The following is a 26,317-nucleotide window of genomic DNA, read 5'->3' as shown; positions in this document are numbered from 1 at the left end:
GTTTTCGTTAAGCAGCTTTTGATGTGCGGGGTGGAGCGACTTCCGGTATATTTATAAAATAAAAGCCCGTGATTCTGAGTTGTAAGATTAGATAAAAGATCAAAGATGATATGCATAGGTGTCTTTTACACTGGGGACTTTTGAGCCCTTACGTCCCCACCATTTTTCAACATCAAGTGAGCCCTTGATGATATGCCTTCCCTGTAGGGGAATTTTGTGTTGGCACAGCAGCACAGACGAATGTAAAGAACAAGATACAAAAAAAGTAAGGCAAGTTTATTTGTACAGCACATTTCAACAACAAGGCAATTCAAAGTACTTTATTTAAAACATAAAAGCAACATAGGAAAACATTTCAGAAAATAAAAACAGGACAGTGCAGAGTAAGTTATTAATCTACAGCCTTAAATTTCATTAAAGACAGCGTCCGTCTTGATTTAAAAGAACACAGTAGAAGACGGCTTCAGCAGATCTGCAGTTTTCTGGGAGTTTATGGAGCATATATTGGGGTGGCGATGCAGCAATGGAGAAGACGCATGCCTTTGGTGTGAGAGACCAGGATTCAATTCCCCACTGTGACCCATCTACCATTGTGTCCCTGAGCAAGACACTTAACCCCTAGTTGCTCCAGAGGCGTACGACCTCTGACATGTATAGCAATTGTAAGTCACTTTAGATAAAAGCGTCGGCTAAATGAATAAATGTAATGTGAACACTGATTCTCCGTGTTTAGTTTTGACTCTGGGGACAGAAAGCAGACCTGTATACCATGCAGACGCCCTGAGAATCAGAAGATCAGAAATATATTTTGGCCCTTAACCATTCAGTGTTTTACAAACCAACAGCAGTATTTTGAAATCAACTCTTTGACAGACAAGATGCCAGTGTAAAGACCTCAGAACTGAAGTTATGTGATCGACTTTTTTGGTCTTCATGAGCAAAACAATAGCTGCGTTCTGTATCAGCTGCAGCTGTCTGATCGATTTTTTAGGGAGACCTGTAAAGACACCGTTACAGTAGTCGAGTCGACTGAAGATAAATGCATGGACGAGTTTTTCCAGGTCCTGGCGAGACATAAATCCTTTAATCCTTGATACATAAGAAGATTAAGTTAGCGTTCTTACATAGATGTATAAATAATATACACACTGTATACAACAAAAATATAATGATCATTCTATGTAGGAGTAAAAATATATACAAACTGTATAATCACTACACATAATAATTATAAGATAACAATAGAACAATAATAATATAACAATAAAGTACAAACTGATACATTCAGAATAGAGACAAAAATAGAGTCTGTCAGTCGGGTGCTGTGGCTTTGTGGAGTCTGATGGCAGATGGCATAAATGAGCCACCAAAGCGTTTTGAGGCTCGGGGCTGGTTGAGTCTGATGGAGCTCCTGAGCTGCCTCAGCTCTGCATGGAGAGGATGAGAGGGGTTATGATGGTTTTCAGCTTCCCTTTAATCTTCCTTTCACTCTTGTAGGCGATAGGGCGTTGAGATAAAGGAACATGGTCTTTTCATCTTCAAAAGGTTAAAGTCATTTCATTGCAATTGCAAAACTGATTAGTGTGAAAGAGACATACAGTATGGAATTGTGTTGAGACCTAATGCAAGTTTTATTTTTATAGTAGACCACACATAGAAAAACGTCTGCATACTAACACCTCCTCATAAGATGTATGAATATATCAATTTCACTATAACCTGTTATATTGTGACAAAATAAATCTACCTACCTACCTATCAGGCATGTACATGTCTATTCATCTCAGTCATCATCAATTTGAAATTGAGTGGATCCACATACTTATCCCCGAAAAGAAAAGCTGTCGTTCCAATGGTGATTTAAGAAAGGGCCCCTTGATTGATCTTTATTTTTTAACTTAATGTTCCTTCACATAATTAAATATCTAAATCACATACAGTATGTAAAAGTATTTTGTGATCAACTTCAGTGTGCTTAGACTGCTTTTGTTCTATATTTAATATTTTGTCAAGCACCTAGTTCGCTTGCATTGTCTATGCATATAAATCTATGAAGATTTTGTAAAATATATTATTCCCATCTAGATTGCATATCCAAAAGATGACCACAAATACTCAATTTAATTCACTTTCCATCCAGGTATAGTGTATTGTTGCAGCAAACATTAAGTGGATTAAAATGGCCATGGTAATGTTTAAATAGATTTAACACTAACTAAATGAATAATAGTACAGTGTGAGCAAGGCAAATTAAATCGATCACTGTGAACACAAAAAGATGAGGTTTTAGTCTTTATCCTAATGTACTTATTGCATTCTCTCTCACTTGTCTTCAATAGTGGCCCAAACGTTAGAGAAGCAGGCCCGTGTGATCCCCAAACCAGCAGGATACTGTGGGTGATGAAATTGAAAGAGCAGCATTTGCTCATTACCACAGCTGAGGAAGGCCCCAAAGCCCAGCTATGGGGAGGGGAGCTGCACAGTGGCCAACAAATAGGACTGTGGTTACACTACCGGCAGCTTTCAGCAGTGACTGTTACTGTGTGAGTGTGAGCAAGAAAGCGTTGCTGGAAAAGGAACTTCCTATTTAACAATTACATGACAATTACTGCACTTTTTTGGCTTGTGACTAGTTTGAAAACAATTATTTAGTTTTTTAATTTACTGCAGCCCGGCGCTGTCTTTAAGTATGTCTCAGCTTACCAACCTGAACATAATCTTGCGTAACCCCAAATAGTTGTATTCTGCTCATACAGACACACATAAAAATGTACCTGTGAGGAGACCTGTGATGTACTGTGTGTTCAAGAGACAATTTTACCTAAGCAGGATTTGGAAAGACTGAATTCCCTGCATAAAGATTTCTATGGGGTGGGTGAATCTACCACTGACTTGAGCACTGAAATAGTTCACGGTAGAATACGTGGTGGCGTTGCAGTGCTATGGCACAAAAAGTATGACCAGCTGGTTAATGTGGTCAGACTGGACGTTGACTGGGCTATAGGAATTGAGTTAATTTGTGGTGGAAAAAAAATCATCATTCTGAGTATCTATGCACCTTATGAGAGTTCCCAGAATGAAGATGAATATCTTAACAGGTCGGCATGTGTCATGTCTTTTATTCAGGATAGTGATTCCACCTACTTTTTTATTGTGGGTGACATGAATGCTGATGTTTCTGATGGTAGTTCTTCATTTGCCAATCATTTAATGCAGTTTTGTTCTGATAATGGTTTGATTCTATCCAGTAAAGTACTTTTGCCTGATAATACCTACATCAGTGAGGCGTGGCATACAACTTCATGGTTAGATCACTGCATCTGTACAGCTGATGTACATGACTCCTTGGAGACTATAAGGATTAATTATGAATTTGCTACGACTGATCATGCGCTGTTTTCCTTATCTGTAAATCTGGGCAATTTACCTACCCTTTTGCCTGTGAACAACGACATGCAGGTGGGTAAAATAGAGTCTGACACTTTGTTGAGTAACATCGACTTACCGAAAGACGCGTCTGCATGCTGTGATATTAACTGTAAGAACCCGCAACATGGTACTGAGTTGTGTTCCTTCTATGACAGTATTGTGGAGTCCCTTCTTGCCTCAAGCAGGCCTCTGTATAAGACCAAAATGTATAAAGCTAAACCAGGATGGAATGAACATGTTGAAGAGCTTCATGCTGAGGCTAGAATGTCTTTCAAAGCTTGGGCTGAATCTGGCAGACAAAAACACGGTCCCCTATTTGAATATAAGAAACGGACAAATGCAAACTTTAAATATGCCCTACGTTTAATTAAGAGGAATGAAAATATAATGAGATCTGACTCACTTGCTAGGAAACTGAAAAGCAATAGTCCCAATGAATTCTGGAAAGAAATCAATAGAATCAATAACTGTAAAACATGTTTACCAACGAATGTTGATGGTGTTAGCAGTCCAGAGGAAATTACTCAGTTGTGGCAGAAACATTATTATCAACTGTGTTAAAAGTAACTCCTTTGCAGTGGGCAATATTGACAATGAGGAAGATGTGGCTGTATCCCCACAAGACGTTTATGATGCAATTATGTTGCTAAAAGATAATAAGGCATGTGGTATAGATAAGATTTCTGCCGAAAATGTAAAATTTGCAAGTTGAAAAGTCTGTCCTCTGCTTGCCATTTGTTTTACTGGGTTTCTAGTTCATGGTATTTTACCTGATTCAATTTTATCTGTTATGTTAGTGCCAATTATTAAAGAGAAAGCTGGCAAAATAAACAGCATGGATAATTACCGGCTTATAGCTCTGGCAAGAAATTTTAGATTTGTATAACAGGCACAATTCCACCATTTTTATGTGTTTTAGTGATGCCTCTAAAGCCTTTGATTGCGTTAATCATGAAAAACTATTTTTAAAGTAACAAAATAGAGGAGTTCCCAAATCTTTAGTGAGAATTCTGGCTTTTTGGTATGCTCATCAATCAATGTATGTGAAATGGGGCAATTCTGTGTCAGCCCCATTCAGTGTATGCAATGGAGTTAGACAGGGAAGTATTTTGTCTCCCTTCCTTTTTAATGTCTACATGGATGATTTATCAAAGCTGTTAAACAGCTGTGGAACAGGTTGTACGGTTGGTAACACGATCATCAACCACTTGATGTACACAGACGATTTGGTGATTCTTTGTCCTTACAGTGCTGGTCTTCAACAGTTACTGAGGGTTGGTAATGCAAAGAAGAGTAATATTATGATTCTTAGGAGTAGAGAGGACAGGAAACTGACATTCGCTGACTTCTCTCTGTCTGGTATTGTCCTTAGAGTCTGTGATGAGGCTAAATATTTGGGACATTATCTAACTGACGACCTGTCTGATGATAGGGACATTTACAGACAGTGTCGTATGATGTATGCACAGGCTAATATGTTGATTCGCAAATTTAGTATGTGCTCAGTATCTGTTAAGACTACCCTTTTTAGAGCATATTGTACCCCTATGTAAACTGCCCATTTGTGGAGGTGCTACAGAAAGAGCAGTATGCAGAAGCTCAATGTAGCATATAACGATGGTTTGAGGCTTCTGCTTAAGGTGCCACGATGGAGCAGTGCAAGCCAAATGTTCGTCAGTGTTGGTGTGCCCACCTGCTCTGCTGTGCTGCGCAATCTCATGTACAGATGTATGTGTAGATTATCAGACTCTGCAAACAGTATCATTTCAGCACTTACCAATCCAGCACTAAATTCAGTTTTTTCAGTCTTTTTCAGAATGTGGAATCATTGGCGTTTTTAGCCTATATGTAAATAGGCCTAAGTAATATTGTGGACTATGTGTTTTTAATAATGTGGATTGTATGTTTTTTTCCTTTGTCTTATTGTATGTCTCTTGAACCGGGTGTGTGTCCTTAATAATAAAAGCTTGACCTTGTACACATAAATCACACAAGTGGAACAAAATCTAAGAGTAAACTGTCATCCATTGGCATAGTTTATCAAGGTTGGCAGCTTTTATTTTGATAGGCACTTTTCGTACCGGAGGTCTGTTGTTTTAAATCAGCAGTTTAGTTTTACGCCCCTTAGCTTCCTCTGTTGGAACTGCATGCCTGAATTTACGTGAGTAGGTTTTTCGGGGCCTGTGCTTTAAGCTGAATGATACACAAAGCAACTTTTTGAGCAATGTTGCTGGGCAATCTTACTGGTGTCAAGTCCGACTTTGTTTTGAAGGGATAGCGGTAATGGGAAGGGGATTACTGTAATAATCTTTGTTCATTACCATTGACAGCAACATTGCTCTAAAAGTTCCTCCGTGTATCATCAGCTTTAGGGAGAGCCTTCATCTTGCATTTATTATAAGGTTGTTGTTTTTTTCTATGACCACCTGTGTGTTACATTTTTAAAGGACAAGTGAGGAAAATGTGTCAGGTTTTCTGCTCGTAAGGGAACAATAGACTTGTATCTTTGGTGATTTTGTGTTATATTATGCATTGTTTTTACTGATAATGATGATTTCGATTAAACTGTAAGCTTTTACCTCCAATAAAGTTAGGTCTCTGGTTAATTAGGCTGCATCCAATCTTTCAGAGCATTGAAAGCCATCCCTAATGAATAACTTCCAGCACGATCACGGCCAATGTTACAAGTAGATATTACATTATCAAGGCTCCAGATTCAGATAGGTCACTTTTTATCTAATTTTGACTGATGAAGATCTAGTACAAGAAACGTTGGCAGCTTATAAATTTATTATTTCAAGTTAGACAGTGTGTGGGAGTTATTTTGCAACTTTTGTACCTTATTAACAGTAAATAAATAAATAATTAAACATGATAAATGAAGATATTTTTAACATGACTTGGTTTAGGGTGGATTATCGTTAGACTGTAATGGCTTCTTCGTGTTACTGTAAATAGCGGTTGTATCCCCATCCTAACTCCCCTTCGAATATCGACCTATCGACTTTTCATCTGGTATTAAGTGGATATATATATATATTTGACGTGCTGTTTTAATGTTTTTCATTTTTCATATTTCACACGTTTTCGACTGTAACGATGATGTGTTTTAACCATAGGGTTTTAACATTAACGGTAGAGGAAACCGCTTCTAAATGTACATTTTAAACGTCATACAGTGAGATGACATAGCAGTCACAGCCCATTTACATAATTATTGTAAGAAACAAATACACATAGGCTGGATATAATGACTGTACGCACAAACGATTAAAAACAATGTAATGATGATGAACAGACGGGAGACACCGGGGTCAGCTACTTCCTACGGTTGGTTTTTTTTCTTTTTCTTTTTTTTTTTGAAAGGACCGGTTGGAGCCTCTCTCTGCTCCCGACCAATCGGAAGTGAGTATTTTTCGCGCTGGTTGGCCGGAGAGTTTGAGTTTCCCGCAAGCTTTTGATTCGACTTGAATGAAATCCATCGCTTTACAGGATGAATACGGGCATTTTTTCCCTTTAACCACCCGAGAGGAGATTCAACAGGTAACTACAACGTTACGGTCTTTCATGTTATTGTCAATCCCGGGGATACGTTTTTTTATTTTTGCAGGGACACTTGTTCGGGCCGACCATCCATTTTAGCAAGATAGGACCCGCTAGCTTGCTAGCTAGCAAGCTAGCTAACGGTGCTAACGTTAAATGTGCAGTTAGACTGGGCTTCAGCGGGACGCTGGTTAGCTTTGGCTAGCGCCGTTAGCTTTTTTGAAACAAGCTGTCATGGCGCCTACACATTATCTATCAGTGAAAAGAGAGCAAAACAGTTAATACAAACTACGGCAATCGTCCAGTTGTGTGCCTGTTCCTTTAACTTATTCGCATATTTGCTTTAATCGGGTAGGTTAGCTAGCAGGTTAACTGCATTTAGCTTTTGGGTGGCGGCTTTGTCTATTTGCTGGAATGCGGCGTAATGGCTGACTATAGCACTGACAGAGATGCGGTTGCACGGTATGGGAAAATGCTCGTCCATGGCCGGGATCCATGAGATGACCACATCGTGGCTTCCGTTTCAGATTGTAGTCTGTGCCCGTTTCGTGCATGACATGATAGTGGAACTGCTGGACTCCGTTGGTATTTTGAGTAAGCCAGCATAACAATCTAAGTTAACGGATTAGTTTACTTTACTAATGCGTTTAGAGTAACGTTAACTGAACGGTTGTTAAAGACGCTTGTGTCAACGTTACGTTACTATAACGTTACCGTTAAATCGACAAGTCCAACCGTCTTTCCGGTACATTACAGCTAAGGTAACGTTACCTCATAACGTAAACCACAAAGTAACATGTTAGCTTTTAGCTGATGCATTTAATTCCATCAGATATTCGCACTCCATTAGCATTGCTACGACTTGTCAGCTGCTTCCATTTCCGCGGCTTTTCTAGCCGGTGATTCGGTGGTTACGCGGCACAGCTAGCCACCCACTCATTGGGTATTCGCTGCATGCGGTGTAGCCGAGGAGCCTGCAGCCTGCTTTCTCCATAACGTTACCGCTTTTCCACAGACTGCAGCTAGCCGCTAGCCAGTCTTTTTCCAGGATAAACTCAACTTAAATAGTCATGGTAAGAGGTTTTCCACCCTCCCAGTAGTTTTTGTTCGTATGCATGGATGTAATCGAGAATGGGGTTGACTTGACCTCGTTCACATTAGTTGTTATCAACGTAACGTTATAGTCTGGATTTCACTGATGCATCAGTATTATTTTACTATACAGAGGTGTTGTTACCTCCGACTTTTAGTTAGTAGAGTCGCTCAAATCTCTTATAAAAACATCCAAAACTATTGGCTTGAACATTCCGTGACAGGTGCAGCTTTCTCTGTCGCTTCCAAGCTCCCTGTTCATGCTCCGCTGGAGCAAGTGAGTGCCATTTTGTAAAATGTGTAACGTTATGCTCATAGGATTCATATCCCAGAATCCCACTTTACAATTTACCAGCATGAAGGGCACCAACAATTGACTGTGTGATATTGTTAACGTTTTCTGATTGAACCTGTGGAAAAAGAAGCCCTGTGTGTGTGTGTTCCCTGTCCTGTAGCTCTGTGAGCCTGGAGGGGCTTAGATGGGATGGACAGCAAAGGTAGCTCCTTGCCTTCGATGCCTGAACTAGCCAACCCGATCAGCATGAAGCAGCTGCCAGAATCACTCAGTGTACGGAAAGGTGGGGGGGACATGAGCAGTGACTCTGCTCTACTAATGGACAAAGCTACTGCCCAGCTGGCTGCCACACTACAAGACAGTGTCCTTCAGAAGATGGCTGGCCACACTCATAACAACCACAGCCACGAGAGACTCAAAGACCTCACCTCCCGTGTGTTGAATGGGGACCAAGATCCGCTGCCTAAGCTTTGCGTTTCGGAGCCACCTATGCTGAAAGGTGCTGAAGCCCCTGCTACAAATGGCACCCATCAGCACAATTGCACTCCTCATACTGAACCTGAACTGAAGGTGTCGATACCCCAGGTGTTCAAGCAGCCAATGTTTGAGCCGTGCTGTGCAAATGGGACCAGTTTGGCCACAACCACTGAAGATATGTCTGGACCAGAGATGAGACAGGATGTGAAAAAAAGAAGGGGGAGACCTCACAAACCTCAAACAGACCTCAGTTCCTCTGCCATCCCTGTGGAGCCACTTGACCACACCAATTTTGGAGATGAAACCAGAGCAGCTGATGAGGTTTGCTTTTATTCTTGCTTTTAAGAGCTTATAATTGACTTTGGTAAATATACAAACTACCAAATGTCTAGCTAATACTGGTTTAAAGACCAACATTAAACACTGACAGATGGCAAATAAATGTGACCAAACAGTACCAGTGCCCCTATGGGCAGTTGAATACACGGTGAATGTTTACTAGCAAATATGTAAAGTTTGTTCAGTCTGATGACAATCAGCTATTTGCTCACATACCTTTTTTGGAGAAAGCAATACTAAATGTGAAGTAAATATGATTTCTATGTAGGCTTAAAAATTTAGAAAATTGATACATAGCCAAAGCTTCTTACAATAGATTGTATAATTATGAGCCTGTATTATGAGGTGTAAAACAATGGTAGTGATGCATATGTGCCTGAGATGTGTGTGGGGGGGGGAAAGTAACTGATTTTAGGAAGGAAATGCTGTTGCAGCCTTGATTAGCTTCTATTTTTATCTATTGATTATTTTATTTTTATTTTTCTTCAGCCTGCTCTCATCTCAGAGGTGACGGTGGAGGCTACAGATGAGTCCCCTCTGCTGATCCGTTTTTCTGTTGGTGATTTGGTTTGGACAAAGGTGTCAGGATACCCCTGGTGGCCTTGCATGGTGACCACAGACCCAGAATTCAATAATCATTTCAAACAGAAAGGTGAGATACAATCACGATCACCTACATTAGTGGAACTTTGCTTTAAGTTATGTGTTGTAAAGTTAAAGAGGGAATAATAGTTATAACTATTGTTGTACATGTTAGTATATGGAACATTCCATGATTATTTATTCAATTAAACGTTTGTTGTTGTTTTTTATAGCAGCCAACAGCAGGTCTGGCCTCCTTTACCATGTGCAGTATTTTGGAGACGCCCCAGAAAGAGGCTACATCTTTGAGAAGAACTTGGTGTCCTTCACAGGGGAGGATCAATACCAGGAGCTGAGCCAGGGCAACAAACAGCCAGCCTCCCGTGTCATCCACAAAAGGGTAAATCGGCTTCTTCTGATTTTGCAACTTTTCCCCCAACATTTGCTCGTACGGTCAAACTTTCACAGCCTGTTTTCTCACCAACAAACAAGAAAGGAATAATGTTTACATCATATGATTTTTGCCATGTTTGCTAGAAAGGCTTCTCGTACACAACTGTCATATGCCGCTAATCAAATTTTATCTTTTTATACATATTGCCCACAGTGTGATAAGTATTTTTTTTTTAATGGCATACTCTTAGTAGCAACTACAGACTGTATATAAAGGTGGATGACGTGTCTCCACTTCCTCCAACTGTACAAAATGAAGCCAAAATATCTGGGATACAGGCGCTGCCATCTTGCGCTGGTTTGGAGCCAGTGTCTGCGTAGTACTGATCTGGATTGTAGCTTTGTATCGAGGTCGTTAGACCCGCCAACTCAGTTGCGAGCAGCAAATAATCTTGCTATTCTCTCCCTGTGTCACGCAGACGGCCCCCTCTGTGCCCCGTAAACTCCAGGCTCAGTGGAACATGGGCATCATTCAGGCCAAAGAGGCCTCCGTCATGTCACTGGATGAGCGCATGGTGAACTTCGCATTTCTGTATGATGATGATGGACCTCATCTGAACCCCCGCATCATGGAGAAGTTAAAGCCAGAACAGAGCAACAAGATGGACCAGGAAACGGAATCTAGGCTTAACCCAGATCTACCCTCTGTGCTGGTGGGCTCTGCCGATGACCCCACAGCTGACCCTCAGTCCCAAAACAGCACTTCAACAAGGAAAAAGACCCAAGCACCCAGAACAAAACACAGAATGGGAGTATGGCGAAAAGTGGGCAAAGGCTGTCTAAATGATTTCCTGTCGAAAAACAAGTTGAATGACCGAGTTTCTTCCAAAGAAATGCTTCATCCGCAGCCAACCTCACAGGTTAGGATAACTCACTAAAATTCATCGCCAGGAGACTGCTTGTCACATGCATAATTAATTATTTACATGCAGACTTTGCAAAGGTTTATGAGTTACACACTACAGGGTTTTTTTGGCTTTTCAGCCCAGTATAACACAGTTACAAACAAGTGTATATAGTTAATCTTGTCATTGATCGACCCAGAATTTTGCTGTTGTGAAGAATATGCTTTAGGTATGGGGTTTCAGCATAGCAGTCATTTTAACCCACTTAACTGCATATTTTAATGAGTTAACAATGAGTTTAATATCAACAACAATTTGTAAATTCTGTAATGAAACACAGAAGTGAAAATATTAAGAGCACTGTGAAATGGAAATAACCCTGATAAGCTAATGTTACGTTCTTTTTTTGCCAGCTTAAAGTTTCTACTCTCTTTGTTTAATACATTTGGTCGTTTTATTTGTAGGATCCCACCACTTCTGCACCAGATTTACAAGCTGAATCAGCCATACCTCAGAAGAAAAAGAGGAGACCCAAACAGGCTCAGTCTTCCACAAAGACCGTGAGAAGAAGGAAAAAATCTGCAACGGACAACACTGCTGATCCCGTCAGGAAAAGGAAATCAAAGCTGGGTTCTTCGACAGGCGATGTTTCGGAACATGTCTCACTTGAAGTTTCAGTTCCAGGTTGGTTGAAAGTTGAAACACGGGCAGCAGCTAAAGCCATCAGTCGAGGATTAGTTAAATGTGGCTGTAGCTGGTATGTGTTTACCAGAGCTGTGGAATCTCGTGCTTTTAAATTACCATATGTGGCTGGTAAAAGAGCAAAGTGGTGGGGTTATTGTGGAATTTATCACTTAATGTTACCATGATATTTAAGAGTTTTCCCTCCTGATTGTTGTGACACTGCTAAAACCAAGTAAGATGTTTATTCCTTATAGCACTAAAGCTTAGAAATGCAAAATGCTGATTGATGTAGTAATGTGTTGCTTTTTTATGTTGTCACATAATACCAAAATCCCATTTGCACAGATAATAATAATAATAACTCAGTAAATAATTAAACACCCTATGGCAAATAAAATAGTTTTTTCTATTAATGAAGCGTAGCAGAAGTTTGAAATTATACTTGATAGTAGGGCTGCACTATATATCGCTGGAGCATTGTTATCGCAGTTTGCTCTTGCGCAATAGCCATGTCGCAGAACAGTGTAATGACAAGCAAGTCAAACTAACCACCTCAACTTTTTTGCTGCTTGATAGAAAAGGAACACTTGGAAAGTTCTCATTTTCAATATCTAATCTACAAGAGAAGTTTGTATGATGTAACATCATTTACTCGGATTTAAGAGTTCTTGGATACACCGTTTGTAACTAGTGAGTGACGAGCAGGCACAGGAACCAGCAATCCCAATATTATTCTTGATCAGTTCTTTTAGGATGCTTAATTATTTTCAAATAGAACAACTGAAGTAATCTGGTGAAACTTCCTGTATTTTTTTCATATTGCAACACATATTGCTGAAAAGAAAAATATAGCAATGTTAGTTTTTTTTAAAAAATGTTGTGCAGCCCACTTCATAGAAGTACTGGAACCGTTATTTCCAGAAACTAACCTCATCTGTAGTTAATTAGGGGGGGGAAGTGTTGTTTTTACACACGTGTAGCTTTTGTTAATTTAAAAAGCCTTTTGTTGCTGTTGTCAAAACGATAAGGCAAAAGAAAAAGACTCATGAGCAGAGGACAGATTCCTCAAGATAGTCAGTTGTCAGTTTTTGTGTAATATTTCTAAACCACAGACGCAGAGAATTTTGAAACCAAAAATGTCATTATTTTTCCTTTTTTATGTTTTGTTAGGTAATTGACAGGGTTGGAGAAAGCTTTTGACTGAATCATCGAGCTACTCTGCCTGAAAATATCGTTAAGCATTTCCCGTTCTCGTCATTTACAGCGGTAAAAATGTAAAAAAAATTTTAAAAGAACATTTTCTTGTTGTTTTTAGTCAAGAGGGAGCGAAAGAAGACCGCTAAGAGGCCACTAACAGATGCTACGGCCGAGAAGGGTCAGCAGCCTAAAAAGAGACGTAAAACAAGCAAAGATGCTGAAAAACAGGTGAGGTTTTCATCTGATGCAGTGTCATGTCAGACCTGCACCTGTTTTTGCAAAATAAATTTGAGGATGATCTTGTGGAGAATTTAATTTATTCATCTTAAGTAAACGTCTTACTTAGAGCATTACAGTAAATACTTACAGTATTTAGGATGCAAGCACTTTGTAATAAAACAATGGTTTTCTTTATCACACCCACAAACTTTCACAGGCCTCGGTTTTAGAAGGAGCAGAGAAAAAGCAGAGGAGGAGGAAGAAAGCAGATGTCAAAGAAACCAAGAGACGAATGAATAAGTCAAAAGCTCTCCTCACCGGTAATCATCTTGATAGTCTTGTCTCCACAACATTTCTCTCCATTACTCTGTTTTGTTGTGGCTCTACAGAACTTGGTTGTCATTGCATGAACATGTTCATTTCTCAGATGACCAAGACGCGGAGAAACCCAAGCGTAGGAGGAAAAGGAAACCGGCGAACCAGGCCTCCACCTCCAAGGCAAAGAAGAGGCGAGCCTCCCCGTGTCCTGATCCCGAGGTGAGAGGGAATATGTCCTGATCAGTCTGAGATTTACTAGTAAATATAAAAAAGTAGTTGCATGCTCAAGAGCCACAAATCCGCCACTTAATATGTCCGTGTGGAAACTCAATTTCCACACAAAACAAGCCTAATATTTAACTTGAGTGCATTCGGTGCACATGTGCACCGTTCCGAAAGTCCTGTACCGAATCGCTCTGTTACGAACACATGTACCGTTACACCCTTACCAACAACTAATAGATTCATCAATTTAAAATCGACAATGAAAATAATCGTTAGTTGCAGCCCTACTGCCAGTGCAAGTAAGTTGGTATTAATGTAACTGAACAAGCTTATTATGAATGATGGAAGTTGTCTTCAATCACAATTCAGTCACTTTCTGACCCATTTTCTGCTTTATGAGCAGAACTGTTCTACGAACAAAGTTACATCTGCAGTTTTGTTTGTTTAATTTCCTTCATCACTCAGGTCTCCTGGAAATAAAACAGACTTTAGGTGTTAATTGTGTTGTAGATGGTGTGAATGTTTCTTATTGTCTGTTTTATTCAAAGTTGCCCACATGTTGTGTGCTGCAGGGCTCTGGAAGTGAAGAACGTCCTGACTCTCCGAGTGACAGCTTAGACGGAATAAAGAAGGGTGAACGCAAGAAAGAGTTTGTCTGCCAGGTAAGTCTGCCAAAGACTTTTAATGTCCTTATACTTTTTGCCATAGTAACATGATTGATTGGCATTTGTCTTAGTGAAATTACTTAAACAAATTCAGGGGGAAAAGAACAAAACCGCTCAAGCACATAATACACTAAACAAAGTCTGAAACTAATAGGTAATGTCCAACCCATACTATGATCATAAATGGGGAAAATAAAGTTCATCACATAAGGATATTTCTTGGGGGAAAAAATACTTCTTCTACTTGTTCCTTTTATCCTAGTTGATAAAAGCTCTACGATGGCTGATTTTTGGTCTTTTATTCAGATCAAATGTCTCAGTCGCTGCTTATGTTTTGATCTGTGTGGTGGTGGGGTTTTTTTTTCCTACAGATGTGTGAGCAGGCTGGTGAAGACTTGGTGCCCTGTGAAGGCCAGTGTTGTGGGATGTTTCATCTCCAGTGTCTGGGTTTGTCATTCAAACCTGACGAGAAGCTGCTTTGTCAGGAGTGCAGCACAGGTGAGAAGTTGTCACTTTGTCCAGGAAACAGCGATTGGTCAGTTACTTTGTTTTTAAAAAGCAACCTCTTTCTGACCTACATTCAGTTCTTGACTGTAACGTAACATAAGTCACTTATTGGATACTTTTTGTACCTCAAAATCTAATTAAGTAGGTCCTTTTATTTACCGCTAATACTTACTTTTGTTATGAATTATCTGTTTTTCTTTTTGACTAATCTGTGAATATTTTTAGTCATATTATAATCATAATATTTTAGTTTTATTTTGCTCTTACCATATGTCAAAACCATGTATTTATTTAGTTATTCACATCAATCAAACCAGCTTTTAGTTAAAATTTTAGAGGCTGTATCCAGCTAACTTTTTCTCTATGGTTTCTTTGAAGTTACTTGTGACTCATACTCTTTTTATTGTTGTGGATAGTAACATAGCAGCGGTTTGTGATGAGTTAACCCCTGATCTCTACCCTTGATACTATCTGTGCATATGGAACCGTTAAGTAGTTGAATCAGTAATCTTTTTGGGATACAGTAATGTTGGTATCATGTTTGTAATCGTTGCTGGTTTCTCCGCTCAGGAATTCACTCGTGTTTCAACTGTAAGCAGTCAGAGGGCGCGGTGCGTCGCTGCCACGTCCCACACTGCGGCAAGTTTTACCACGAAGCGTGCATCCGCCTCAACCCTCTCACTGTGTTCGACAACAAGGGCTTTCGCTGTCCACTCCACACCTGCCTGAGCTGCCACTACGGCTGCCGCACCAAGCACAAGTCCACCAAGGGTGAGGCTCTGCAACATTATACATGACACTTTTTTTGATAAGATTCCTTTACATTTAGGGATACTTCTAGTGCTGAGACTTAAGTTTGTGTGTATGTGTGTGTCTACATTTATGTTCATTTGCTGAACTTCATAGCGGCTGATGGAATATTATTGTGGCTTTTAAAGCTGTGTGGGAAGGACATTTTTGAGTCAACTGTCCATTTCAATAACTGTAAAGTGTAAAGGAAATGCGTCATCAGTCTTATCAGCCAGGGACATTATGACAAACAGGGAGTTTTAGAATAAGTGTAAAAGCTGATAGTTGATTGTGTTCAGTTTCCGGAAGTGTGCTTTGTTTGTTTTCTTTGCTGTAAAAAAAACTTTTGAACTTTGCAATTACAAGCATTTAATGTAACGGTAAAACTAGCTGAAGGTACATGAATTTATTTGCAGAAAGTGTTCTCTTGTTCCTTCCAACTGCAGCCAGGCCACATTATTTTTTATTTTTTTTTAGAGCCTTGAGCTCCATAAAGACAAATTTTCCTTTACGCCTTCCCCCAGCAGAATAAAACCTAGTTTTGTAGACTTGAGACACTTTACACTTGTATTTCTCAGTAATGTAAATCTGTCTAATCTGGCGTCTCTCTTACTCTCCGTACTGAAGGTAGGTTGATGCGTTGCCTGCGCTGCCCTGTCGCGTACCACGTCGGTGACCTGTGTGTGGCTGCGGGCAGCGAGATGATCACAAACACTGCAATCATCTGCACCAACCACTTCCACGCCAAGAAGGGCTACAGCCACCACAGTCATGTCAACGTTAGCTGGTGCTTCGTGTGCTCCAAAGGTTTGCCACTTCTCCTTTCTCACCAATAAGAAGCGCAGTTACCAACAGCCATATATAGACCTTTTTGTCTACTTAACCAGCCGGCCGTGTGACAGTCATTTCAAGGCTCTTTTGTGCTTTTAAAACCAAATATCACCAGTTGGGATAAGTTACCCAGATCCTGACGCATCTTGGCAGTCAGTTTAGTTAGGTAGAGGACAACAAAAACAAAAGCCACATTCACTAAAGACAAAATGCTGTTTAATTCATTTTTACCTGACTGTTAATGTGGATTAATTTTGTATTACGTCAGGAGGTTGTATTTATTTCAGGCGACGTGGCCCACCTCTGCTATCAAACACTGATTGAGACCCTGCTGTAATAGGATGTGTGTGTATATAGCTCTACAGAGAAAGAATTATGGGAAGTTTATAAGGTTGTAGATTTTCCAGATGTTCTAGAGAAACAAAGTCTGAATGATTAATATCCCCCTATATCACTATAAAGGGTAATAAGGAAATCTGCACTGCACTGCAGCTTTACCGGGACGGGTGTGGAGCTGTTAATTGCACAAACTGCGGTGTCTGAAAATCAGAGGAAATGCTGACCTACAGCAGTTCCTGAGCATCAGTTTTCAGTTAAAATCACAGCCAATTTTTGCAGAGACTGCTTTAAAGTCATATGGGAGTTATTTTGTAAATTTGTGGCCTGCTTTCAGGGTTTTATTATCATCTTGCAGCTCTCGCGGGCAAACTTTTGAAAATTGTTTCAAAATTGATGTTTAAGTGATTAAACTTTTTGCCTGTGCCTCTGAGCCACTGCACCAGTCCTCCTGCTGTAGCCACCCAGCTTCACAACCAAAGCACACAGAACAACTGTACTGGTGGTTGATTAACAAGTGTGTTGTACATAGCAGTCCCCCCCCCCCCGCTGCTAGTCAGACTAAACCTCTGTGTTTTATTGTGCTTGTTTTTATCGCCCTCGTACAGATGAGTCAACTGTACTTGGTGTAGCTTGTTATACACCCATCTAAACGTCTTTTGTTGCAGGGGGGCAGCTGCTGTGCTGCGAGTCTTGTCCAGCAGCTTTTCACCCTGACTGCCTGAACATCGCTATGCCTGATGGGAGCTGGTTCTGCAACGACTGCCGGGCCGGGAAGAAACCCAAGTACAGGGACATCATTTGGGTCAAACTGGGAACATACAGGTGGGAAATTAGTACTGATGCAGTTTTTCTTTTTGTCTTTTCTTTTTAATCTCGCCCAGAAAGTCATGACTCTGAATAAAAAATAAATAAATAAAAAACCCTGCTTATGTATTTCGTTCACCTCAGATGGTGGCCTGCAGAGATCCACCACCCCAGAAACATCCCCACCAACATCCAACACTTACGACATGAGATTGGAGAGTTCCCAGTCTTCTTCTTCGGCTCCAAGGATTACTTCTGGACTCACCAGGGCCGAGTGTTTCCATACATGGAGGGAGACCGGGGCAGCAAGCACCAGAGGACTGGCATCGGCAAAGTGTTCAAGAATGGTGAGGATCAGTGCATCCTAGAAATGCATTAAATATTAGTAATTTAAACTCATGAAAGACACATTTGTAACCAAAGCTGCATCAAACCACATAATTACAGAAAATGGTTTTTCTTTTGATTTTCACATTATTCATTTTAAGTCAGATAATATTTTTAACATACATTATTCATCATTCTATACACTAAATTAGACAGATTTATATGCAAACCTGTATTTTCCACTATGGTAAAAAAAAAAAGAAATACAATATGTGAAATGTTTATAATTTAAAGTTTTGAGACCGCAAAGAAGTCTTTATAATAACACAAAACATTATTCTCTCCCAGCGTGGTTAACTACAAATATTGTGTTGTTATAAACCTACTTCTTACATTCAGTCAGCCACTGTGACATTTCATTTCAAGCATTTTTCATCAATGAATGTAACCACAGATTAAATGAAAAGCAATGACACTTACATTGTTTTGTTTCCTCAGCTCTGTTGGAGGCTGAAGATCGATTCAAGGAGATAAAAATGAAACGAGAGGCCAAAGAAGCACAAGAGAACAGCAGGAAACCACCCCCATATAAATTTATCAAGGTCTGAAATCTAAAAGTGCTTTTGTCTCTCTGGTGCATTTGAAGACTTTATATTAAAGAATGAATCAAATTAAATGACTAGATATTTAAAATCCTCTATTATTGATGTTTCATGATGTTGAAATCACCTTTTTCCTTCTTTCAGGTCAACAAACCTTTTGGTAAGGTTCAGGTCTACACGGCAGACATTTCTGAGATCCCCAAGTGTAACTGCAAGCTGACAGACGAGAGACCGTGTGGGTTTGAGTCAGAGTGTCTGAACCGCATGCTGCAGTATGAGTGCCACCCTCAGGTGTGTCCCAGCGGGGAGCGCTGCTGTAACCAAGACTTCACCAAACGTCTCTACCCAGAGACCAAGATCATCAAGACGCCCGGCAAGGGCTGGGGCCTGGTGTCTCTCCGGGACATCAAGAAGGTGAGGAAAGAGGTTTCATCTTTTAGTGGGACCAGCCGATGTATTATCAGTAACACAAAATACTTTTATTGATTGATTTTTTTAGCTCATTAAATGTCACTCTGTTGATTGTAAAGTTTAGTGTGATTTAAACAAGTGTGATTAATGTCACCATAGAGAAGGACACAAAGATTAGAACATCTCAGTTGTGTTTTTGAGGAATAACTTCTCGCTATTTTGTTTAGTCACTTGAAATGAGATAAATTGTCCGATAATAGCCATTGGGAGATATAGCGCTATCAACCAATAACTGACGAGAAATGCTGAACATGTGTTTTGAAACCAGCTCACTTTTCTATATTTGTCCAGCGGAACGTTGTGATAAGTTTATTTTAAACTTTTTTTTTTTTTTAAAGGTGTGTATATAAGGGGACCATATCAATTGTTTGTTTATTTTCAGTAAATTAGCAAATTCAAATCGGTGGATATATTTTCAGTTTTTTCGTTGTTTTTCTTACTGTGAAATATCAGTATAGGCCTCAAATATCCTGTATTGATTGGGCTGTAAGTGACATGTTGTACATTAGGAAACATTTCTGGTTTCTTTTTCTCTCCAGTTTAAAACAGCCTTTTCGGCAGCTCATCCTTCATGAGCACAATGTATTACAGAAAAGAGCGCAAAGATCAGCTTAGGATAGGACAGTGCTTATTTATATATAGACACTGTTTTCACTTTGACATTAAAGGGTATTTTTATCTCTTTTGATCAGGGTAATAAAAGCCACTTTGATTTAATGTTTGGGGAGTGAATAGTATTTTATAGGCGCTGTAGCCAATACTCATCCGTTTTTGAAATACTTGGATCGTCGGAAATTATGCTCCTCGGCTCTGGACGTTTCTAGTATCGAGACTACGCCGGTCTGATGTGACATTATTCAAACAGGGTGAGTTTGTGAACGAGTACATCGGAGAGCTGATCGACGAGGAGGAGTGCAGGGCGAGGATCAAGTACGCCCAGGAAAACAACATCACCGACTTCTACATGCTCACCATTGACAAGGTTAGTGTCAAACTGGATGTTGGGAGTGTGTTTTGCTCGCATTGTGTCGGGGCGCCGCACGCTCGATAGCAGTACCATTTCTACTGGGAGCAAAATGAACAGATTAGTATTGAACTGGGAATGTTGCATTAGAGGCAGCTGTAACATCGTGATCAATACAACAGATGCTTTCTCAGCTACAGGTCAGACCTGATGAATCCTATAAATAGAATTGTTAAAGCTATTACGTAATATCATAAAAAGTGCCTAACTGCAAATTAGGTAATAAGAGTAATAGGAGTGGATTTGCTATATATGTTGTAATGTTGGTACAGGAAAATCTGGGAAATATAATTTGAAAATAATAAAAGTTAACTTAGAGGAAGGTGCAACAAATAATTTGGTCTTCTTTATCTCTTTAAGGACCGGATCATTGACGCTGGTCCGAAAGGAAACTACTCTCGCTTCATGAACCACAGCTGTCAGCCCAACTGTGAGACGCAGAAGTGGACGGTGAACGGCGACACACGGGTCGGCCTGTTCGCTGTCTGTGACATCCCAGCAGGTGAGACGAGTCACAGACAAGATTGATGAGCTTTGCCCGCAGATTTAGTTCTTATTCCTATTCAAATCCTGTTGATTTTTCCTAACTTTGTATTTTGTGTTGCAGGGACTGAACTAACCTTTAATTACAACCTGGACTGCCTCGGCAATGAGAAGACCGTCTGTCGCTGCGGTGCTCCCAACTGCAGCGGTTTTCTTGGCGATCGACCTAAGGTGAGCTTCACTTCGTAGCTGCAGGTTCATGCTCAAATTTCAGTTGAAATGACATTAAGTTACCAAAGTACATCTATAAAAGTGTGTTAAATAGACGGTACCGTTTTTTGGTCATTAATACAAATGTGTGTTTTAGAAATTCTGGCTATATTTAATTTGTATGGATCTATGGGTCAGAGATGTTTTCATCAATCAAACCTTCCCCAACCTGGCGTCTCCTCCACAGAACTCAAACGGCCAAACAGCCGAGCCAAAAGGGAAGAGGCTGAAGAGAAAGTATAAAAAGAGGAAATCTGAGGGGAAGAAGAAGTCTGAGGATGAGTGTTTCCGCTGCGGGGACGGAGGGCAGCTGGTACTCTGTGACAAGAAGACCTGCACCAAAGCTTACCACCTGTCCTGCCTGAACCTCACCAAGAGACCCTTTGGTAAGAAACCCCGGAAATTCTACACTACAGACGTCACAGCGTGTAGTTTAATGCTGAGTCAGATCCTCACTGCATGCAACTAAAAGGACAGCTTTAGATTTTTTAATTTTTTTTTTATTAATTGTCAATAATTACAATAAACATTTTTACAAGAGTTTTATTTTAAACCAACGCCAGGTCTCTGGCAGATTTTTTGACAAACATGAAAACAAATAGCTGCTTCAGAGGGATTTCTAAAACATGTCATGCAAAAGAATACACATTTAGACTGTAAACGTAATATCAAATTTATGTAAAAGTTATGTATATGTTAGCAAGGTTTGGGAATGTAGAGATAAGGAACATTTTAATTCAAATTTCCACCACCAGTTATTTTTGATCTCAGATCAGCTGTATTCTCAACTTTGTGTTCGTATGACTCGTCCTCGCTCCCTGCAGGCCGCTGGGACTGCCCCTGGCACCACTGTGATGTCTGCGGGAAAAACTCTGAGGCCTTCTGCCAGCTCTGCCCAAACTCCTTCTGCAAGGCTCACCATGAGGGGACGCTGCGCCCCTGGCCTCCCACAGGACAGCTGTGCTGTCTGGAGCACGACGAGCTAGAGGGACCGGCCGATCAGGATGTTAACTCTGAGGCGACGACCGCCACTGCTGCCACCATCGCCGGCCGTCCTGCTAAAGGCTCCAGAAAGGCAGAGGGAGCCGAGGCTAAAACAAAGGGCTCCAAGAGGAAAGCAGCAGAGGCCTGAAGTGACCTTTGACTCCTCAGAGAGCAAGAACCACATATTAAACTCTGACACTTGCTTCCCCCCCTTCATGAACAAATATACACCCCGCGTAATAATATCACAAGAACCAAGGCACTGTACATCTTCATCAGGGAAAGCCGCTGATCTCTCACATGTTCTGCAACAGCCTCTATAGCTAACCGCTCAAACGTATCATGTTTTTTTTATTTGTTAACATTTTCAGGTTTATTTTCACTTGTCTGCACTGAGGCCAGCCATCTGTGGTCAAAGCACAAAGCAGCGGAGCGAGCGCAGGTCAGGAAACTTCGGCTAGTGGATTCCAACTCTCATTCTTCCAACAACCAAACTGTCTTTTGTTTGTTTGTTTTTTTTATAGTTTTGTTTTGATTATTTGATTTTCTTTTAGAATAACAAAAGGAAGCAGTTGGTTTCTGCAGCGTCACCGTCTGCCAACTTGAATCTCAGTCTCCCCCGTCACTCAACACGGATGATCTTGAACAGCAGAGTTTTATAGCTATATCTATATATGTGTATATCAAAGACCAAAATTATGAGTACTGGAAAAGTGCAAGACATCAAACAGGTTGCCAAATGGATTGTTTTTATTTTTATATATAGTGTATATATGCCAGATGTAATATCGAACACTATGGATAGGCCTCAGATGACCTGTTTACTTCTATTTCGTAGCCATAGGTTACATTTAACTGTAGACATTTGTTTGCTATTTTACAACCTGCTATTTTGTTTTAGCTCAGTTTTACTGTTTAGATTTGATTTTCTCTTTCAACTTTTTTTTTTTTTGTATCGGCATGCTGAGCGATGGCACCACACATTTATCTACCTTCCTGTCCAGACAACAAGGGATTACAGAAAGTATTAAACCGAGAGCACTCTTAAACTGCCATCTGACATAGAAACACTACTGGGAGGTTTATTGGTCTTTAATGCTCTCTGCTTGATGCTGAACCAGTTAAATGAAGGAATATCTGCGGTTTTCTTGGACATTTTTCTATGTTGAGTTATGAGTCCTAACCTTAAGGTGCTGTTTTGTTTTGTGACTGAAATATCTGAAATGCAAAGATTTTAATGTATAAATATAAATAGACACGTCGTGCTGATTTTGAAGGCCTCCTAGTGTCACTGGCTGGGCTTTTTACTGAAATTTACTGAGTACTTCACCTGTCTGAGGTTTTAAAAGAAAATAACAACTGTTTCAAATCCTCAGGAGGTTTTTAGTCTCAAAACTGCACCCTGCTTGTTTAATACTTGAACAGAATAATAAGACACTGGCTGAGACGTTGTGACTCCAATTTTGGTGCATTTTTCATATTCGTACTTGACATGAAGCATTACAAGGAGGCTTAAGAAAACTATAGAGTACCGTGGCCATTCGGATCACCCCCAGTGGTCCGTGATCTCCAGCTGCATTTCTTAATCCTCAGCCGTACTTAAAGCGTGATGCTAATGCTGCCCTGTTGTCGACTGAAGTTACTGTAATTACCAGTTTTCAACTTTGTTAAATACCATTTGCAACAACTCCGAAACGCGCTCGCAAAAACAAATATGGTTGACTCATCGCAATCCAAAGTACGTTCAGGTTAAAAGTAATTTTCCAAGGAATGATGCCAAACATTTCCCGGTTCCAGCTTCTTAATTTGCAGTGTTTCGTTTGAATATCATTCTGTCTTGGACTATTGGTCGCTCAAAACAAGCACTTTGATAACATCCTCTTGGGCTTTAGGAAATAGAGATTGGCTTTTTTTTTTCAATAAATCCCCCCTCAAAAAAACAAAAGCTGGCTGTCTTCACATTTTGGAGGTGCCAGTTTGCCCTAACTGATTCTGTTTTGAGTGGATCTGTCACTTTTAAGGCATTTTGCAGAGTCTTCTGGGTCAGTTATGACGGTGTTTGTTTTTTTTTCAACAACACGGAGGCTACAGACAATTCTTGGGCCTTTTTTAAATCTAAGTTTAGAATCTGAATCTCCCCAAACAGGCGGCTTGTTGCAGCCATTTTCTCTGAGAGCCACTTGTTCGTGCTTTTTCTCTGGGATCCATAAAACCTCTCCAGAAACCAGATTAGAGTTGGGAGTTTTATTTTATTTTTTTTAAGTAACTGCACCTTTTGTGTGTTTGTTTTGGTTTTTCCCAGGGCGTGTGAATGGGAAATGTCCAGAGGTGCAGCAAGCAAGAGTATTTTCCATTTGTATGTACCCGAACCTTGTGTTGAGTGAATGTAGTCCAGCCAGTTATTTTTGTAAGCACTGTAATTCCCTGTAGAGCTGAAGTGTAACGTGTGCGTAGGGGTTTCTTTCTGTAACTACTGTCATAGTAAACCAGAGACTAATATGTACATAATGTATAAGTGGTCATAGTGATGCATCTATTGTAAATATACAATTTTCTGACATTGTATGTTCTCGTTTTTTTTCTTTTCTTGATGCAGTGCTGAAACACTTTTGTGCAGGATCTCACGTCCGTTGAATCGTGCAATAAAAAGTGACCAAACATGCATCTACTACCGATTTCTCTATTGATCTCTTGTGACAGACTAAAACTTCATATTTCCTTTAAAGGTTAACAGTTTAATCCAACTGAGCTGAAATAATTTGTTGATCAACAGAATATGTATCTGCAACTATTGGAAATTGATTTGAAGTTGTTTTTGAGTAAAAAGGAAAAATCTGGTTTCTTACTGAACATTTTCAAGTTTAGTGTCTGAACCAAAACACATACAAACAACCTTACTCTCACTTTAACACTTTTATATGGTAAGGTTTTTAAATCATTATAGGTTTGGTATTTGTGTCCACACCTCAGTTTAATGACCATGCAGAGAGTTCCGTGTCCAGGTTTTGAGAGATCCCCTTCGGAGTTTTGTGTTCAATACAGTATGTAGAATTTCATGTGCTCAAAGTACTGAAAATGTACATTTAAAAAGCTGTGCGTCTTTACAGAAAGTGTCCCATTGACTTTTTAATTGGAACTACTTTCTCATGAAGAAATAGTCCCTATTAAAACCCTTTACTATGAGGTCTGTGGAGTATCTAGAATAACAGAAACGGTGTCTGGTGAGAGATGTCAGTGTTCAATCTTAGTCAATGATTAATCATGAAATCAGTGAAATCCCGTTCGGCGCCATGTATTTTGGAGGAGGCAGAAATTTCTGAGGTAGGGGCATCTCAAACCTTTGGCACTTTAAAACTGAAAGAGTATGCATAGTCTGACACCACCTGTGGTTAAGTATGTTTTTGTATTTTGAGTGAACTGACACTTGTAAAAAGTAGTTTTTGCAATTATCTTAAGTAAATTGGTGCTTAGAGGGTAAATCTATAGTTTTTAATCAAGTCTCCTTACATGCATATTGTGACAAAATCAACATTGATGTCATTGTTTGGTTCTTATTTCTAACCAGTTTCATTTTAAAGTTTAATTGACCAAATTCTGTCACACAAATTTTAATTTTGTGCAAGTAAAAATTACACAACATATCAAAACAGACAATGTTGTAGTTATTACAACTGTATTAATTTTGTCCATGTGGCCCACTCTTAAATTTAAACAATTTAAACATGATTACAGCTTTTAAAAATCTTCTGTTTAAGTTTCCAAAAATGTAAAAATAGTCTGAAAAGGAAGGTTGTTTGTTTGTCCATTATTATTATCATATTTTAAGTATTTCCTCCTCAATTGAAAAAAGGAAGCATTTTATTTCTTATATGTAAAATTTCCTTTAAATTGACAAATACACATTATTATAATAAACTGATTATGATTTTAGTATGATTATGTGTCTGTTTGTTCCAGCAGTCAGTTTTCAGAAATTTCACGGATGCAGCGTTAAAATTAATTGGATTACACTACAAACTGAAATTCAAACGGACATATTTGGTGTGTTTAGAAACTTTTGGAACTTAATTGTAATTTAAAATCAAAGTTCTGCAGGTTTTCAAAAATTAAGGATTGTAAAGATGGACAGACCACATATCCGATAACCTTTGAAGGATCAATGCTCCAAAAATGTGGCTTAACTAATTCCTGTTAAGGTGCTGATATCAGGCTAAAACAATCTTTTTTTTTTTATTCTCACCCAGTTGATTTTTTTTCCTAGGTAAAGTTATCTTGAATAATTGTGTGCACTTATTTTGAAAGAAAGGCAAAATGAGTAGTTGAAACCGTGATCAGCATCCACATGATTGGTTGAGTGCTGATCATGTGACCGCAGTTACGTGAGGGAAGTGTTGAGTTCTCCCAGCATGCACTGGGGCTACAAGCTGTTGCCCCAAAGATGATTTTTATACAGTCTGATTGTTCATCATTTTGTGTTCATGAATCATTTACATTTAGGTTTTATTGTTCAAATGACAGATTGT

At 39.6% G+C, this 26,317-nt stretch overlaps 1 protein-coding gene across 3 annotated transcripts; it reads left to right on the top strand.

Annotated features, from left to right (window-relative positions):
- Nucleotides 1-6,819: 6,819 nt before the first annotated feature.
- nsd2 (nuclear receptor binding SET domain protein 2) lies at nucleotides 6,820-24,462 on the top strand. 3 transcript variants are annotated; one of them, XM_038728125.1, is made up of 22 exons: nucleotides 6,820-6,972; nucleotides 8,520-9,157; nucleotides 9,665-9,827; nucleotides 9,994-10,157; nucleotides 10,630-11,070; nucleotides 11,520-11,739; nucleotides 13,055-13,164; nucleotides 13,373-13,475; nucleotides 13,583-13,692; nucleotides 14,271-14,360; nucleotides 14,735-14,861; nucleotides 15,441-15,641; nucleotides 16,287-16,466; nucleotides 17,495-17,651; nucleotides 17,778-17,980; nucleotides 18,459-18,562; nucleotides 18,707-18,976; nucleotides 19,899-20,015; nucleotides 20,418-20,559; nucleotides 20,665-20,771; nucleotides 20,998-21,196; nucleotides 21,635-24,462. In XM_038728125.1, the coding sequence occupies exons 2-22, from the start codon at nucleotides 8,549-8,551 to the stop codon at nucleotides 21,940-21,942; spliced, it is 4,125 nt and encodes a 1,374-aa protein (XP_038584053.1). In that variant the 5' UTR covers nucleotides 6,820-6,972; nucleotides 8,520-8,548; the 3' UTR covers nucleotides 21,943-24,462. The 3 variants fall into 3 exon arrangements, with proteins under 3 accessions (XP_038584053.1, XP_038584051.1, XP_038584052.1); XM_038728123.1 differs by having other exon boundaries at nucleotides 9,991-10,157; XM_038728124.1 differs by lacking the exon at nucleotides 6,820-6,972 and adding an exon at nucleotides 7,596-8,045 and having other exon boundaries at nucleotides 9,991-10,157.
- Nucleotides 24,463-26,317: the final 1,855 nt, after the last annotated feature.

The sequence above is a fragment of the Micropterus salmoides genome, unplaced genomic scaffold, assembly GCF_014851395.1.
Source record: "Micropterus salmoides isolate LMB-PRFRI ecotype aquatic unplaced genomic scaffold, ASM1485139v1 Ms_hic_scaffold_19, whole genome shotgun sequence".
Taxonomy (NCBI): Eukaryota; Metazoa; Chordata; class Actinopteri; order Centrarchiformes; family Centrarchidae; genus Micropterus; species Micropterus salmoides.
Note: the sequence above shows the minus strand (reverse complement) of the source record. Positions and strands in the feature narration are given on the sequence as shown.

Excerpts from the sequence above, each read along its gene's own strand:
- nsd2 (XM_038728123.1), top strand. The coding sequence starts at position 8,549 with ATGGACAGCAAAGGTAGCTCCTTGCCTTCGATGCCTGAACTAGCCAAC. Across the intron at positions 11,071-11,519 it reads ATCCGCAGCCAACCTCACAG|GATCCCACCACTTCTGCACC; the intron begins GTTAGGATAACT and ends TTTTATTTGTAG. Across the intron at positions 20,772-20,997 it reads TTCTTGGCGATCGACCTAAG|AACTCAAACGGCCAAACAGC; the intron begins GTGAGCTTCACT and ends TCTCCTCCACAG.